Genomic DNA, 17,560 nt, shown 5'->3' on the forward strand with positions numbered 1-17,560 from the left:
GAATTTGCTTTTGGTATACTTGTAAAATCTCAAAAAATTATGAAATCTTGGAAAATATCGGCCTTGTATATATGTCTACTTCATGTCTGGAAATCTCCATATCAAAGTGATGCGGATTCCATTAGGATTTTCTAATTTAGTTTGCTACGTTTGATTGATCTATTCGTTTCCCGTTTCCTTTACGTTTGTGCTTCTTAGAAAGATTAGGTTTACCTTCCTCTTTCTAGCAACTTGAGGTTTCTTTTCCTGTGTGTTTCCAGCAAGATTACAAGTTGAGAATTGTTGTTTGGGTTTCTTAGCCCACATGACGTTTCTTTGGGTATGAAGTTGAACCATCACTGCCTGAAATTTGTTTTTGGATGGACAATCATTTTTGTCTTATTTTTCTTGACTGACTTGTAAAATTTTCCAAAACAACTTTGTCTACCGCCTTTGTTGGTTTGGATGCTGAAAAAGGAAGCTTTTTTTTTCCATAAAATTTCAAGGTTGGGCAAAAACTTCTCCTCCAAATATATTTTTCACTGGAAAAGAAATAAGACTTATAGAAATATTATGCCTCGTTAGATATATAATTATACATGCAAGTGATGAATTGCTTTTTAATGAATAAAGCCTTTCTCTCCCATAACGTAGTTTAGAATAATATTCTCGCTTTTAATATAAAAAGAAATGTATAATCATCTATATATATAATTATAATTCTTTTAATATCAAAGAGTAGTTTGAGAGAAAATATTAAGAGTAGGCCCAAGTTAGTGACGTGACAAGTCGATGCCTCTTCCACTACGGAAGGGTTAACGTTACCCCCTCCAAATGTCAAAATCTTCTTTTAGAATAAATGATGAACTCGTATTTTGTGTTAAGAAAAGTCACCCTAGAGTGAGGGACGAAGTATGGAGGAGTGTCTGGAGGGGGAGACTGAGAAGGAGAAGGGTAAGTGTTTGATAACACATTCGGGCTCTTTGGCTCGGGGTGGTGGCGGCTGGTAGACTTGGCAGTTTTTGACACGACACGAAAACGACACGAAAATAATGGGTTTCGGGTCAACACGATAACTTATCGGGTCACTATCGGGTGACCCGTTAAGAACCCGTTAATAACGGGTTCTTAATAGGTATACACGTGGGTAACACGTGGGTAACCTGATTCGACCCGTTAAGAAAAAAATTATTTTAATAATTTTAAAGTTTAATTACTAAAAGATTTATTATAAAATACAATAGTCATATTAATATATACAATATATTCTATATTAAATATACAGCTTTGTATTATCGTTCTATATAAATTATAAAAAAATTAAAAAAAAAGTTTTAGTCATTATTTATTTTTATTATGAGAGTTCCTTATTATCATTACTAGGATAAATTTTACATAACATATTCTTGTCCAAAATTAAAATATACTAGTATAGTATTTGTATATGCAAGAACTAAGAAGACACACATACAAGTATGAAAAATGTGAAAGAATATATAAACACTTGTGATTTATCATTATTCCTCTACGAATAGATAATTGTTACACTTATATTATCATTTAGATTTTTAAAATCCTTCAAACCCTCATGAATAATGTTTTTTATTTGAGGGAAAAATTAATAAAATTAATAATAATTATTGTAGAAGTGTAAAAAATGTAAAAATATATATATACAATCACTCATATATAAAAAAATGTAAATGCCTTAAATTAAAGATCAAATTTATTCATTACATTCTTATAGGGTCGAAGAGTGTATATGTACAAAATCATCAAAATCGAAGCTAAAATAACCGTTAAATTGTAATTTTTCGTTTATAACCGTCGAAAACTTTTGTTCCGTTACGTAATCTCTGAATGTTTGTTTTTTACGATTTTTTAAGTTTGCAATCTCGGAATGTGGACAAATAAGTTTGACGGTTGGATCGTTGAAAAAGGTTTCGTAGAATGCATATTGCGTCAAAACGGTATATTAAACAAACACTTAGAGTTAATATTATACTTCTATTAAGTATAAAATAAGTTTTTGTGGTATCCACTAGTGTAAATACTTTAAATTAAAGATCAAATTTATTCATTGCATTCTTATAGGGTCGAGGAGTGTATCTGTAAAAAATCATCAAAATCAGAGCTAAAATAACCGTTAAATTGTGATTTTTCGTTTATAATCGTCGAAAACTTTTGTTCCATTACATAATCTCTGAATGTTTGTTTTTTACGATTTTTTACATATGCGATCTTGGAATGTGTACAAATAAGTTTGACGGTTGGATCGTTGAAATTGTTTTTGTAGAATCCATATTGCGTCAAAACGATAGATTAAACAAACACTTGAAGTTAATATTATACTTTTATTAAGTATAAAATAAGTTTTTGTGGTATCCACTAGTGTAAATACTTTAAATTAAAGATCAAATTTATTCATTACATTCTTATAGGGTCGAGGAGTGTATCTGTAAAAAATCATCAAAATCAGAGATAAAATAACCGTTAAATTGTGATTTTTCGTTTATAATCGTCGAAAACTTTTGTTCCATTACATAATCTCTGAATGTTTGTTTTTTATGATTTTTTACGTATGCGATCTCGGAATGTGTGCAAATAAGTTTGACGGTTGGATCATTGAAAAAAGTTTTGTAGAATGCATATTGCGTCAAAACAGTAGATTAAACAAACATTTAGAGTTAATATTATACTTCTATTAAGTATAAAATAAGTTTTTGTGGTATCCACTAGTGTAAATACTTTAAATTAAAGATCAAATTTATTCATTACATTCTTATAGGTCGAGGAGTCTATCTGTAAAAAATCATCAAAATCGGAGATAAAATAACCGTTAAATTGTGATTTTTCGTTTATAACCGTCGAAAACTTTTGTTCCATTACGTAATCTCTGAATGTTTTTTTTTTACAATTTTTTACGTATGCGATCTCGGAATGTGTACAAATAAGTTTAACGGTTGGATCGTTGAAAAAAGTTTTGTAGAATGCATATTGCGTTAAAACGGTAGATTAAACAAACACTTAGAGTTAATATTATACTTCTATTAAGTATAAAATAAGTTTTTGTAGTATCCACTAGTGTAAATACTTTAAATTAAAGATCAAATTTATTCATTACATTCTTATAGGGTCGAGGAGTGTATCTGTAAAAAATCATCAAACTCGGAGATAAAATAACCGTTAAATTGTGATTTTTCGTTTATAACCGTCGAAAAGTTTTGTTCTATTACGTAATCTCTGAATGTTTGTTTTTTATGATTTTTTACGTATGCGATCTCAGAATGTGTACAAATAAGTTTGATGGTTGGATCGTTGAAAAAAGTTTTGTAGAATGCATATTACGTCAAAACAGTAGATTAAACAAACACTTAGAGTTAATATTATACTTCTATTAAGTATAAAATAAGTTTTTGTGGTATCCACTAGTGTAAATACTTTAAATTAAAGATCAAATTTATTCATTACATTCTTATAGGGTCGAGAAGTGTATCTGTAAAAAATCATCAAAATCGGAGATAAAATAACCGTTAAATTGTGATTTTTCGTTTATAACCGTCGAAAACTTTTGTTCCATTACGTAATCTCTGAATGTTTGTTTTTTACAATTTTTTACGTATGCGATCTCGGAATATGTACAAATAAGTTTGACGGTTAGATCGTTGAAAAAAGTTTCGTAGAATGCATATTGCGTCAAAACGGTAGATTAAACAAACACTTAGAGTTAATATTATACTTCTATTAAGTATGAAATAAGTTTTTGTGGTATCCACTAGTGTAAATACTTTAAATTAAAGATCAAATTTATTCATTACATTCTTATAGGGTCGAGGAGTGTATTTGTAAAAAATCATCAAAATCAGAGCTAAAATAACCGTTAAATTGTGATTTTTCATTTATAACCGTCGAAAAGTTTTGTTCCATTACGTAATCTCTGAATGTTTGTTTTTTATGATTTTTTACGTATGCGATCTCGGAATGTGTACAAATAAGTTTGATGGTTGGATCGTTGAAATATTTTTTGTAGAATGCATATTGCGTCAAAACAGTAAATTAAACAAACACTTAGAGTTAATATTATACTTCTATTAAGTATAAAATAAGTTTTTGTGGTATCCACTAGTGTAAATACTTTAAATTAAAGATCAAATTTATTCATTACATTCTTATAGGTCGAGGAGTCTATCTGTAAAAAAGTATCAAAATCGGAGATAAAATAACCATTAAATTGTGATTTTTTGTTTATAACCGTCGAAAACTTTTGCTCCATTACGTAATCTCTGAATGTTTGTTTTTTACGATTTTTTACGTATGCGATCTCGGAATGTGTACAAATAAGTTTGACGGTTGGATCGTTGAAAAAATTTTCGTAGAATGCATATTGTGTCAAAACGGTAGATTAAACAAACACTTAGAGTTAATATTATACTTCTATTAAGTATAAAATAAGTTTTTGTGGTATCCACTATTGTAAATACTTTAAATTAAAGATCAAATTTATTCATTACATTCTTATAGGTCGAGGAGTCTATCTGTAAAAAAGTATCAAAATCAGAGATAAAATAACCATTAAATTGTCATTTTTCGTTTATAACCGTCGAAAACTTTTGTTCCGTTACGTAATATCTGAATGTTTTTTTTTACGATTTTTTACGTACGCAATCTTGGAATGTGTACAAATAAGTTTGACGGTTGGATCGTTGAAAAAAGTTTTTGGACCGCCAGCAATAGATAATTTTGTAGTAGTGAAACCTTAAATTTATTTAACCGTCGATTGTCATTTACGCTTTATTCTTCTTACTGAATTTCATTTTTAAAATTTTATTTTTTGAAAACATGATCATCTGGCGGATGTAAGAAGATGATATTACGTTTCGATATTTACGGTTAACTGAAATATGAGTCAATGTCATATAATTTGTAGAAACTTTATAAACATCAAGTAATATTTTCACTAACCGTAAAACTCTAAATATAATATCAACGAGCTAAACCGTTCATCTACCTGCACCCTCTAATAGATCATGTTTTCAAAAAAGAAAATCTAAAAAAACGAAATTTGATGAGAACAATGAAGCATAAATGTAAACAACAATCAACGGTTAAATTTTGATTTATGAATTATATGATTATAGTGGCGAATTTCGAAGTTAAGCTCTTCATGAAAGTTATAAAGCTTGTCATTACGAGTGTTTATATATATTTTTCTATATTTTTTTACACTTCTACATTAATTAAAAAACTATTAAATACTTTAGGTAAGCGAAAATATACTTAAAACAAAATTGTGTTTTTATGTTTTGGATGTGATAATATGGAATGTATATACTTATTTAGTATTATGTTTTTCATTTGATTATTTATTGGTTTAAAATATATTTTCCTTAACGGGTAACGGGTCGGGTCATATTACCTGTTAATATTATCGGGTCGATTTCGGGTTGGGTCATTTTACCCGTTTATTTTAACGGGTGTTACACGACACGACCCGTTAAGATATCAGGTATGACATGAAAACGACACGAACACGAAAAACACGACACGAATGCCAAGTCTAGCGGCTGGCCCTCAACAGCCGCAAGGTCACTATGAATTTTATCTTTTGGAACTGTTGTGGGCTTGGGTCGGACACGGCAGTTCGGGCCCTTCATGGGCTTATAAGGCACAACAAACCCTCTATGTTCTTTCTGTCTGAGACTAAAATGAAAACTCATAGAATTGATGGGTTGAGGAGAAGAATGAGATTTTCTCACGGTTTTAATGTCGATCCAATTGGAACGGCTGGAGGTTTCATTCTGTGGTGGGACGATTCGTTAGACGTGCAAATTATTTTCTCGTCCAGGCATATGATCGATGCACTGGTTAGACCTGAAGACGATCATCAATGGGTGCGGGTTACACGGGAGTGTATGGCACGACCTACAGAAATGATAAAGCTGGTTTATGGGATTGGATGCAATCTCATTTTTCTCCATCGAACATACCTTGGCTTTGTGGAGGTGATTTCAATGAGTTTGTTTGGGATCATGAGAAGTCCAGAAGGGCAGCTGTTCTCTACAATAGGCCCAGATTTTTGGCGGACTTTATGAATGTTACGGAGTTGTTTGACCTTGAATTTAAAGGGCCGATCTTTACTTGGAGGGGTCTTAGGAATGGGGAGTGGGTGGAGGAACGTTTGGATCGAGGCTTAATCAATGGGCTTTGGCAGGAAATTTGGCCCAACTCTATTGCTATTCATGGTCCAGTTTTGGGGTCTGATCATTGTCCGGTCATTTTTAAATCTGACTTAGATAGGCCGAATAGTAGGAGGCTTTTTCGGTTTGAGGCATTTTGGGCCAAGGAGGAAGAGTGCAATTCGCTAGTGCAGGATTGTTGGGCTCGGTGGGGGGGAAGGTGAGGCCATGGAGCAGTGGGTCAAGAACATTTATGCTTGTCGGTCTCGTCTTACTCGTTGGAGTCGAAACAAGTTCAAAAAGCGGGGGCAGCAAATTGATGAGCATATTGAACAACTTGAGATGCTTCAGCAGAATTGGGGACATAATTTTTCTGAGATACAGGAGAAAGCAAGAATCATTGATGATCTTCGGGCCCAAGAGGAAAGCTTTTGGCAGCAGCGATCTCGTATTACTTGGTCACGAGAAGGGGATGCTAACACTAAGTTCTTTCATCAGTCCACTTTACAAAGACGTAGGAGGAACAAAATTCTTAAATTAAAAGATGAGGAAGGGCACTGGGTGGAGCATCCTAGCAGAGTCCGTGAGCTTGTGGAAAATCATTTTGTCTCCTTATTTAGGTCGGAGAGACCGAGAAACTGGGGCACTATTTTGGAATGTGTGAAACCGAGTATTACTGAGGAATGGAATCAGCAGCTTTGTGCACCGATGTCAGATACGAAAATCAGAGAGGCAGTGATGACTATAGGGAAGCTCAAAGCTCCTGGGCCGGATGGTTTCCAGGGGATTTTTTACCAGTATTTTTTGGAACATCTGAGGGATGCCTTGAATAGTCTTGTTACTTCTTTAATGCAAGGTATGGCTAGCCCTAGTAATCTTAATGCTACTCACGTTGTTCTTATTCCTAAAGCCCCAAATCCGGAGATGGTGTCGCAGTTTCGCCCTATCAGTCTATGCAATTATTTTTATAAGGTTATGTCCAAAGTTCTTGCTAATAGATTGAAGGGTGTGCTTCCGCGGATTATATCTCCCTCTCAGAATGCGTTCGTGGCTGGTAGGCTGATTCATGATAATATTGGCATCGCGCATGAAATTTTTCATTTCCTGAAATAGAGAAAAGCCAAAAATAAATTTAAGATGGGCATCAAGCTTGATATGCAGAAAGCCTACGATCGGGTGGAATGGGATTTCCTCGATGCTATTATGGATAGAATGGGATTTTGCAGCATGTGGAGGCAGTTAATAATATGTTGTGTGTCTTCGGTTCGGATGGCTGTCATCCTTAAAGGTCAACCTGGGCAACAGTTTACTCCTTCTCGAGGCCTCAGGCAGGGAGATCCTTTATCCCCGTATCTTTTTCTGCTAGTGGGAGAGGTTCTGTCTTCTATGATTCAGGATGCGGTACATGTCAAGAAACTTGATGGGGTGAAAATTGGAGCTCCGGGGCCTATCATTTCCCATATGTTCTTTGCTGACGATATACTACTTTTTCTCAGGGCTGATAAGAAAAATAGTAGGAACTTAGTTGATCTTCTTAGGAAGTATTGTGATGCCTCGGGACAGAAAGTGAACTTGCAAAAATCTAGTGTCTATTTTGGGACGAACATCCATACGAGGATTGTGGCTGAGTTGGCTAATGTTCTTGGCATTCCGGTTGTTGATAATCCTGGAGCTTACCTTGGTGTTCCTGCTATTTGGGGGCGGTCGAAGAAACGTGGTCTTGCTTATATTAAGGGGCGCATCTTGGGGAAGCTTCAACGTTGGAAGCAAAATATTTTATCTCGTGCAGGGAAGGAAGTCTTGATTAAAGCGGTTGTCCAGGCCATTCTTGCCTATCCAATGAGTATTTTTAAGTTTCCTGCCATTGTGTGTCAAGATTTGGATGTGTTGGTCGCTGGATTTTGGTGGGGGAGTCTTGGACCGAAAAAGAAGACTCATTGGGTTTCGAAGACTGTTCTTGGACTTCCAAAGGATATGGGTGGTTTGGGTTTCTGGAGTTTTAGTGAATTTAATGATGCTCTGCTTGCAAAGCAGTGTTAGCGTCTGATTTTTGACCCGAACTCTTTTTGGGCCCGTGTGATCAAGGCCCATTATTTCCCGACATGTTCCTTTTGGGATGCCAAAAAAGGAGGGAGAGCCTCTTGAGCTTGGACTAGTCTTCTGGTGGGGCGAGAGGTTATTAGGAATGGATCTCATTGGCAAATTATAGGTGGTGAGAATGTTCGAGTTTGGGTGGATCGTTGACTCATTTCTCTCCCTGAGGGGTATCCAGTGCCGATTGGGGAAGTGGCAGTTTCTCCTAACCTACGGGTTAGTTCTCTTATTCGGCCTAAGACTCATGAACGAGACATTGGTTTTTTGTAGGCTTTTATTTCTGATGAGGAACAAACTACCATTAGACAAATTCCTATTGGGGATTTACGTCGTAATGATCGGTTAGTGTGGAATGCTCGTAAGAATGGCCATTTCTCAGTCAAATCGGGTTACCATTGGCTGCAAACGAGGTCTCTTGCATCGCAAGATCAAAGGCTTCAACGGGTTTGACTAGTTCCTAAGCAATTATGGAGAATTGTGTGGAATTTTTCGGGGCCTCCTAAGCTTTGACATTTCTTTTGGTTAACCTTGCATCATGGCCTTGTTACTAGGGCGGTTCTTTTTAATCGAAGGTATTCCCTCTCTCCAATTTGACCCATCTGCCTCTGTGAGGATGAATCTATTGAACATGTTTTCCTCCTTTGTCCGTGGGTGGCTGCAATTTGGTTTGGTGAAGCCCTTAACTATCGTGTGGATAGAGATGGTATTATCTCTTGGGTAACTTGGTTGCAAGCTGTTTTCTCTATTAACAATGGGTTCTTGTCTGATAGGAAACAGATGCAATCCTATATTGCCTTTACTTGTTGGTTTATTTGGAAAGCTAGATGTGATTTTGTTTTCAACCAGGTTCCCATTAATCCTACTAAGGTGCTGCTGGGACTTTTTTCTGCTGTGAATTCTTTCTGGGCTACGGTGGGTTTGTAGGAGCTTGCTCCTCCCTTGCCCATTACTCGGCATGTGCATGTTCAAGGGTGGCTTCCTCATTCTTCTCCTTGTTACAAAATTAATGTTGATGCGAGTTGGTCTAAGGTGCCTCAATCGGGGTTTGTTAGCATGGTTATTCGGGATGCGGGAGGGCGGTTTGTGGCGACGGCTAGATATGCCATTTTGTCCCTTAATGTTGCTACGGCAGAGGTTGTGGCTCTTCTGCATGGTGGTGGGCTTGGTTCCTCTTTGGGTTGTAACTCCATCATTATTGAATCGGATTCTCGTGAATCTATTGATTGTCTCTCTAGGGATTTTGATTCGGGCAGTTAGGAGGTTTTCCCTATATTGGCAAGAGTCAAGCAGGTGTGTGAAGCTTTCCAGTTCTGTCGCTGGTCTTGGGTGCCAAGATCAGCCAACATAGTGGCCTACTTTCTTGCGGCGTTTGATTTTACGGAGATGGGTGATCGGGTTTGGATTGACAGACCCCCATCTACGTTGGTTCACGTTTTGAACAAGGATGGTCTTCCTTGTCCTCATTGATTTTGGGTGACGGTGGTAGGGGTGACGCTCAATTCGGTTGGTGCGTCTTTTGTTTGTATCCTCTTTCATTGCTTTGTTCTAGTGTTGTTGGTGTGTTGTTAGCCTCTATGTAGGCTTTCCTGTTCTTGTTGGCTCTTGCCCTTGGAATGTTATTCCTTGTTTCCAAAAAAAGAAAAGAAAAAAAAAAAGTCACCCTAGTGTGTACACATAGTTTTATTAATTAATGTCTTCTTTTATTGGTGACGCAATTCTTCCTGTAAGTGTTTGTAACTCTTGTCGGTTTAAAATGCCTTTAAACACCTTAAGGAGGTACCAAGCTCTTTTAAATGAGTTCTTTGTTATATCAAGCATGCTACTGTTGGTTAATATCAACAGAAAAGTTGAATAATATTGTTATTTAAGTGCAAGTTTGCGTCACAAGTAAACCGGGATTCTGATCAAAAGAGTGTGCCCTAGATGGGGTTATGATTCATGTTAAGTATAGATGGGGTTATGATCCATATTAAGTTCTTTTCTATGCCTTGTTTTATAAGGGGCTTCAAACATTTTCTTTATGTATGACAAATGATACCCACAAACTGATTGGCACTTAGTTCAATTCAGTTTGCAATTCTCACATTGGCATTTATCTAATTGCTACAAGGAAATGGCAGTAGCCATTTGTGACTTTGGCCTCGTTTGGCAGCCCGTATAACACATCGGATAGGATAAATAGTACGGATGCATGTGTTTATTTGTACTAAATAGTACCCAGATTAATTAAACTGGCCCTACACGTTTTATACGGTGTACGCCCGCTAAATTATCCTCCCAAAATCCTCTATATTATTAGTCGGGTAGTTTTGCTTCCTCTGCTCTCTCCTTCCCGTCTCGCATCGCGCCCTGCGTCTTCTTCTCCTCCTCCTCATCCCCTCCCTGCTCCGGCCAAAACCAACCCCTCTTCGCTTTCCCCAATTTCTCTATCCACCCCCACCTGCAAATTTCTTCTTCTTCTCTCTTTGTTCCCACCTGCAAATTTCTTCTTCTTCTCTCTTTGTTCCCACCTGCAAATTTCTTCTTCTTCTCCATCTGTTTCGCCCAAACCCAACCCTTTTCGTTTTCCCCAATTTTTCCATCCAACCCCACCTGCAAATTTCTTCTTCTTCTCTATCTGCTCTGCCTAAACCCAACCCCTTTTCGTTTTCCCCAATTTTGTAACTACAAATTTCTTCTTCTTCTCCATCTATTCCGCACAAACCCAACCGTTTACGTTTTCCCAAATTTTGCCATCCAACCCCCACCTGTAAATTTCTTCTTCTTCTCTATTTGCTCCACCCAAACCCAGACCCTTTTCGTTTTCCCCAATTTTGGTTTTGGCTGGATGACGAAAATTATGAACAATTTCGTTGAATGATATTAAAATTTTACTTCTTTATTCATATCTATTTGTCCAATCCAATTTCCTCTGCAACATTTGGAGAACTGTAATTAAGTGGGGGACCTGGGGGTGGAGCTGAACTTCTGGAATTGTGCTCCATGTTTCCTGCTCTCACTGGCTTGATGTACTTCCTCAACAATTCTCTCGTAATTGAGTTTCGTTGGGTTGGATTGAAATTTGGGTTTGATAATTGGGATTCTTTTGCAGTCGGGGAAGAAGAAGGGAGAGAGATGGAGGGAGTTTGAGGGTGCGGCGGAGAGATATGGGAACAAAAGTGATGGTTTCAGTTTTTTTTTTAAATTTTATTTTAAGTTTGATTCCTCCTATCTGGTATAAAACCTAATACGGTCATTAGTCCGATACTGCACCAAAAGCCCGACTAATTTAGTCAGTACTATCCGGTGGCTATTTATTCTATCCGACAAAAATAGTTAGTAAGTACAGTCCGAGCTGCCAAACGAGGCATTTGTGTTTGGCTTTCGGTTATGGCATGGAAGTTTTTGTTGAATTATAAGGCCAAGTGGCAACACTTTCGGCTCTTTTTTTGTATGCCACATGAGTGGCTCAGAGAGTAGAAATAAGAGCATCCGGAGGAGAACACAGCGAGGGTGAGTATCCAAGGGGGGAAAGCATGGGCACGGATGAGAGAAATCAAGAGAGCTAGTAGCTGTCAGCTTGGTTTTTTTTTTTTGTTTATGAGCATTCGTTAGCGCATTTTCTGTTGCCTCATTGTCATTTTTTTGCTTGTCTTTTGGGTTTGTTTCAGAATTTTGTATCTTGAGTTGTTCCTTTTCTCTCCAACGAGAATCATAGTCTCAAGAGTTTAGGTTAATTATGTATTTTCTATTTTTCCAGGTAAATGCACTTTTATCTTCTAGTGGAAGCTGAAGACATAATCATATCATCATCGGGTAATCTCTAGGTAAACAAGCTGGAAGAACATGTCCACAATGTGGATAAGCTAAAAATACTCATACACGTGCAAGCTATGTCCTACGGTCATGAACGTGGTACAAGCTGAGAATATAACTATGTAACATCAATTATTTGGATCGCAAAAAGAAATTATAAAACAGGCTCTAAGAAAGTGTGTCGAAATGTATGACAAAAAAATAGGCTTCCCGATCCTAACCCTAATTTAATTAGAGTGGCTTTTACTTTCGAGTTTTTATTTAGTACATTCTCCTTCACTTCCCTCCCGTCCTCCCACAACTTCCATCATTCTAAAGTAGAAAATTATAATAAATAACAAAAACAAAATGATTATCAAACGGCTCATATATTACCTTTTAAAAACTACAACCTTAAACGGAACAATAATGGGCATTGACACTTGGGGAGACTGAAATTTATATTTCATTCCGAATGGTCTAGGTCTCATTAAGATTTCAATTTCTACGCCTCTATATGCAGTCGAACAGCACCCAAAAAGTTGTCAAAGAAACTTTCAGAAATAAGCAGTCCGTCCACCTCTTCGACTGTGCCTATCATATGCAGTGTTGAACTTGTCGACTAGCTCATTCGTTGTACTGATAAAAAAAGAAATAAACGATAACGAAATGAGAATACAATTGTCATATTCAGCTATGTACTGCTTTAGTATCATTGAATATTGGATACAATGCCACATTCAACTACTCTACTGCTTTACCCAAACAAAAATATACGCACGCTGCAGAGTACAGAGCTACGCAAACTTGGTAATTGCATTAGTATCACACAGAGGTTTGGATTATGATCCTAATTGTGAATGTAATTCTTAAATTCAACTTACGACAACACCCGTATTATAAACAACTTTATTCTAGGCGTAGGAACAAAATTTGTTACCACACATCAACTGAAAAAGATTGAAAAATCCCCCCCACCCCCACCCCCTAACCCTACAATCGTTCAGGGCAGGAAATACTAGCAATTTCTAGATAGGTAGCCTCGGGTTTCAAACAGGAGAATACATGGGTATCAAACCCATGTGCCTAAGCTGCTCTCACTGAGCCCCCATTTGATCTTCACATCAAAGTCATTGACGTGGAAAAGTTTATGCTTACATTCTATTGTTTATCTTTTTGCTGCAACAACTTTTTTACAGGACTTCCTTTGTAATAAAACAATGGACATTGAAAAGTTTAATTCAGTTCATAAGAATCACATGCAAGCGAAACAATATTAGTGCAAGATATGCCACATCTCATACCTTGAGCAGTTGGTCAGCACAGCCAAATATGTAATCAACAAAGTGTCATTGTATTCCTACCAAAAATAAAAAAAGAGGTCAGCAACAATAGTGATTCACGGGATAAATATGTCAGCTTAATCAGCAGCCACTATCCATAATCATACATTATGTGAAAAGAGAGGAAAAAATCTCGACAAAGAGGCCTTACTTACAGTTGTGGATCACAACATCTTCCAATCCAAATAAACGACAAGATAAAATTGATAATTGGAACTATGAAGCTTAAATTAAGAGCTTTTCTGAACCATGAAGCATAAGTAATGAGCTCTACCGAATACAGCTCTTACGAATAATATAACAAGTTTACTCTGATGAAACATATATAACTGGGAAGGGAAGGACCAAATCTTCTACCATTTTCCCAGCACCATCCAAAATTATTATGCCATCTTCCCATTTTTAATTAATGTTTATTTCTCTAATAGTACAATTAAGTGCATAACTAATGCCTCTACTAGTGAATTCGGAATTGAAACGAGGAACACTCACCATCAAGAAATCATCTTGAAATTTCCCTGATTCTATGGCAGGCAACCTTCTCAAAAGACTTGATACTTGTCTTAGCAGTGAATTTTCACAAGGTATATCACCTGCAAGTAGAGAAACAAGAGCAATTATTATCAGTTCTAGACCTTTCTAAAACATGGCTACCAGCAGTACGTATGCACAAAGCGCCAACACAAAAGCAAGTACTTGTACTTATACTAAAAGCATGTGCTTACCTTTCTGCATAGCAAGAAGATAGTGATGAAGCACTCTAATTCTGCTATTTAGCATCTTGATAGCACTGTGGATTCCTGTAAGATGAGCTGCCACTGCACACAACCCAGGTTGTATTAGTTTGTATCAGAAATAGATGAGTACGTCCAGTTATCTTTTGTGGGGAAGAACGGTATGAGATAAGCAACATGATCAACTGAGGACTCACATTGAGTTGCTGCTGAACCTCCATCAGATGGTTTAAGATGGGCAACATGATCAACTGAAATGCGCTCAGCTTCCACCGTCTTTGAAAAACAAACACACACACGCACACACAAAATAAGAACAAAATCGTCTCAGTAAACCCTGGTTGATAATAATAAATAACTTTAAAGTAGAAAATAATGAATAAGCCTAACCTCAATGGTATAGCTTGAGCTGACAAAGATTAGCTGCGGAATCCCATCAATGACATGCATCTCTACAGTTGTAAAGTTAACACTCATAAGATGACAAAGTTTAAACAGATAAATGATAAACGGCAATTCTAATAGGAACCAAGAAAACAGTACAAATCCCACAAGTTTTCCATAAGACTCTGGCCAATAGAAATAATTTGCAAGCCAATCCAGTTACAAATATTGCGACCCGAATAGTCATTGCACAATAGATTTCACTAGGGACCATGATTTCATGAGACAAATAAGAGTTGCAGGAACTATTAATTGTACAGTATAAGGCAAAGAAAAAAGAAACACTACAATCTCAACTAAAACTAAGAAAATGGCAGCAAACAATAGATAACGCTGTGGTAAAACAACATCAATGTGGGGTTGTTAAGAAGATTAAACAACCTCCTACTAAATTTTAGACAGCCTTATGTTCGACAGAGTATTGAAAGAACTGGAACCAGCACTGGGGCACTTTTAGTTTGTTTGCCACAGTCTCAAGGATGGCTTCCTAAGAAACACCAAACGTGGCCGAATTCCAATACAATATCTCAAGCAAACAACCACCAACCAGCGCAAACTAAAATAAGCAATCATGGTATATACAAGAAAGAGAAAGCACTACATGCACATGCTGCCATGATAAAAAAAACAAATTCATGCTTCAGCCGTAGATATGATACCACATAGCATACAAATACAAAATTAGAAATGCATAGGTTTAACAATTAACTGGAAATGCCCACAAAAGCTCACATACACAACAAGATAACAATGCAGCTAACGTACCACTTTCATAAATAGTGACTGGGAGATCCTTTTGAGCAGCATTGATCAAAGGGTTGAGAAGAACATAAACAGGGCTTTCATTGATATCCATCAGCTGCGACATTAGAAACACAAATTCTTATCATGGGAAAACGAAAAACCAAATGCAGTATAAACATCATGCCGAAAAACTAGACTCTCGAATTCAAGAATAATTCATATTTCGCAGTGGACATGATTCGGTCCCTAACAGTACAGTATCACATAATGCAAGTATCTACGGGTTCGAATAATAAGAAAAGGTCGTACCCAGTGCACAAGGCTCCCGCTTTACGCAGGGTCTGGGAGAGCAGAAAAATTACAGCTTTGTGGATGTTCATGTCAGATTCCTGAGCATCTGTTCCAGTAGAGTACCACCCCAGTATGTAAAACTGCGGGAACACCTTCTAATCTGCAAAAGCAAAATACTGCCACTGATTAAAACCACAAAAATAAAATAATAAAATAATAAAAAATAAAGGCTATGAGAAGCGAGAACGCAACAGAGCTCTTGCTTCTTCTCGAGGAAGGCGCGGTCGAGGGAGTGAGTTGCAGGATCGTAGAGGAGCTCGAAGCTGTTGAAGATCTCGACCGTGCGGCCCCTCTGAACCCCGATAACGCAGCCGAAGACCCGCGGACACGAGGTGGAGGCGGAGGCGGAGTCGGAGAAGGAAGAAGAGGAGGCTGCTTTTACTGCTCCGTTGGCGCCGTTGTTGGGCGGTGGTGGTGTCGATGTGTTGGTGACGGGCGGGTGCATCTGGGACTTAACCCTAGAGTAGTGGTCGGAGATGTTGACAATCACCAGTGGGTGGAGCTTGAACGTCAGCCCGCTGCTGGAGGATTCCGCCATTTTTTTCCGACTAGATACCAAATAAGGAGAGTTGGATATCTATAAACTAGCTAGAGCAAGGGAAAAGAAGACAAGGGAGCTAAACCAAGTGAGGTGCATCAAGGATGAGGATGGAAAGGTTCTTGCTACAGAGAACGCGGTTAAAGACAGATGGAAAGGTTATTTTCATAATCTTTTCAATGAAGGACATGAAATGAGTGCTTCTTTAGGGGAGTTGAGTAACTCAGAAGAGTGTAGAAATTACTCATTTTATCGTAGAATCCGGAAGGAAGAAGTGGTTGTAGCTTTGAAGAAGATGAAGCATAGAAAAGCAGTAGGCCCAGACGATATACCAATCGAAGTGTGGAAAGTTTTGGGAGAGACAGGTATAACATGGCTCACTGACCTTTTCAATAGGATTTTGAAAACGAAGAAGATGCCAAATGAGTGGCGAACGAGCACTTTGGTGCCTATCTACAAGAATAAGGGTGATGTACAAAATTGCATGAACTATAGAGGTATTAAGCTAATGAGTCATACAATGAAGCTTTGGGAGAGAGTCATTGAGCATAGATTGAGGCAAGAGACACGGGTTTCAGACAACCAATTCGGGTTCATGCCAGGGCGCTCAACCATAGAGGCAATCTATCTCTTACGAAGATTGATGGAAAGATATAGAGATGGGAAAAAGGATTTACACATGGTCTTTATAGATTTGGAAAAAGCGTATGATAGGGTCCCAAGAGACATTCTTTGGAGGATTTTAGAGAAGAAAGGAGTACGAGTAGCATATATCCAAGCTATACATGATATGTATGAAGGAGCAAAGACTGCCGTAAGAACTCATGAAGGACAAACCGAAAGCTTTCCCATAACTGTAGGATTACATCAAGGCTCATCCTTAAGTCCTTACCTTTTTGCGTTGGTAATGGATGAGTTAACAGGACATATTCAAGATGATATTCCTTGGTGTATGCTTTTTGCAGACGATATAGTGTTGATAGATGAAACTCAGGAAGGGGTAAATGCAAAGCTTAACCTTTGGAGAGAAGTGTTGGAATCTAAAGGTCTTCGCCTAAGCCGATCAAAGACAGAATATATGGAGTGCAAGTTCAGTGCATATGGAGGCCAAAACGAGTTAGGGGTGAGGATCGGAGATCAAGAAATACCACAGAGCGACCGTTTTCGTTACCTAGGATCTATCTTGCAAAAGAACGGAGAATTAGATGGAGATCTCAACCATAGAATACAAGCTGGATGGATGAAGTGGAAGAGTGCATCCGGCGTGTTGTGTGACCGCCGTATGCCACTGAAGCTCAAGGGAAAATTTTATAGGATGGCAATAAGGCCGGCGATGCTGTATGGCACAGAATGTTGGGCGGTGAAGCATCAACACGTACACAA

At 37.5% G+C, this 17,560-nt stretch overlaps 2 protein-coding genes and 1 pseudogene across 2 annotated transcripts; 2 read left to right on the forward strand and 1 right to left on the reverse strand.

The window, feature by feature from the left end:
- The first annotated feature begins 5,866 nt into the window (after positions 1 to 5,866).
- LOC139194341 (uncharacterized) lies at positions 5,867 to 6,379 on the forward strand. The gene has a single exon (XM_070818652.1). The coding sequence runs from the start codon at positions 5,867 to 5,869 to the stop codon at positions 6,377 to 6,379; it is 513 nt and encodes a 170-aa protein (XP_070674753.1).
- Positions 6,380 to 8,613: 2,234 nt separating this feature from the next.
- On the forward strand, positions 8,614 to 9,506 carry LOC139194342 (uncharacterized). Its single transcript, XM_070818653.1, has 3 exons — positions 8,614 to 8,659; positions 9,020 to 9,075; positions 9,174 to 9,506. Exons 1-3 carry the CDS (start codon positions 8,614 to 8,616, stop codon positions 9,504 to 9,506), a joined length of 435 nt encoding a protein of 144 aa, XP_070674754.1.
- Positions 9,507 to 12,393: 2,887 nt separating this feature from the next.
- Positions 12,394 to 16,206, reverse strand: LOC103417685 (COP9 signalosome complex subunit 6a-like; annotated as a pseudogene).
- Positions 16,207 to 17,560: the final 1,354 nt, after the last annotated feature.

Source organism: Malus domestica, chromosome 03 (assembly GCF_042453785.1).
Source record: "Malus domestica chromosome 03, GDT2T_hap1".
NCBI classification, from domain to species: domain Eukaryota; kingdom Viridiplantae; phylum Streptophyta; class Magnoliopsida; order Rosales; family Rosaceae; genus Malus; species Malus domestica.

What these genes read in the sequence shown, in the direction of transcription:
- LOC139194341 (XM_070818652.1), top strand. Translation starts at nt 5,867, where the DNA reads ATGGGTGCGGGTTACACGGGAGTGTATGGCACGACCTACAGAAATGAT.
- LOC139194342 (XM_070818653.1), top strand. Translation starts at nt 8,614, where the DNA reads ATGGCCATTTCTCAGTCAAATCGGGTTACCATTGGCTGCAAACGAG. An exon ending in TACCATTGGCTGCAAACGAG is followed by an intron (nt 8,660 to 9,019) that starts GTCTCTTGCATC and finishes CTTGTCTGATAG; the next exon opens with GAAACAGATGCAATCCTATA. An exon ending in GTTTATTTGGAAAGCTAGAT is followed by an intron (nt 9,076 to 9,173) that starts GTGATTTTGTTT and finishes GTGGGTTTGTAG; the next exon opens with GAGCTTGCTCCTCCCTTGCC.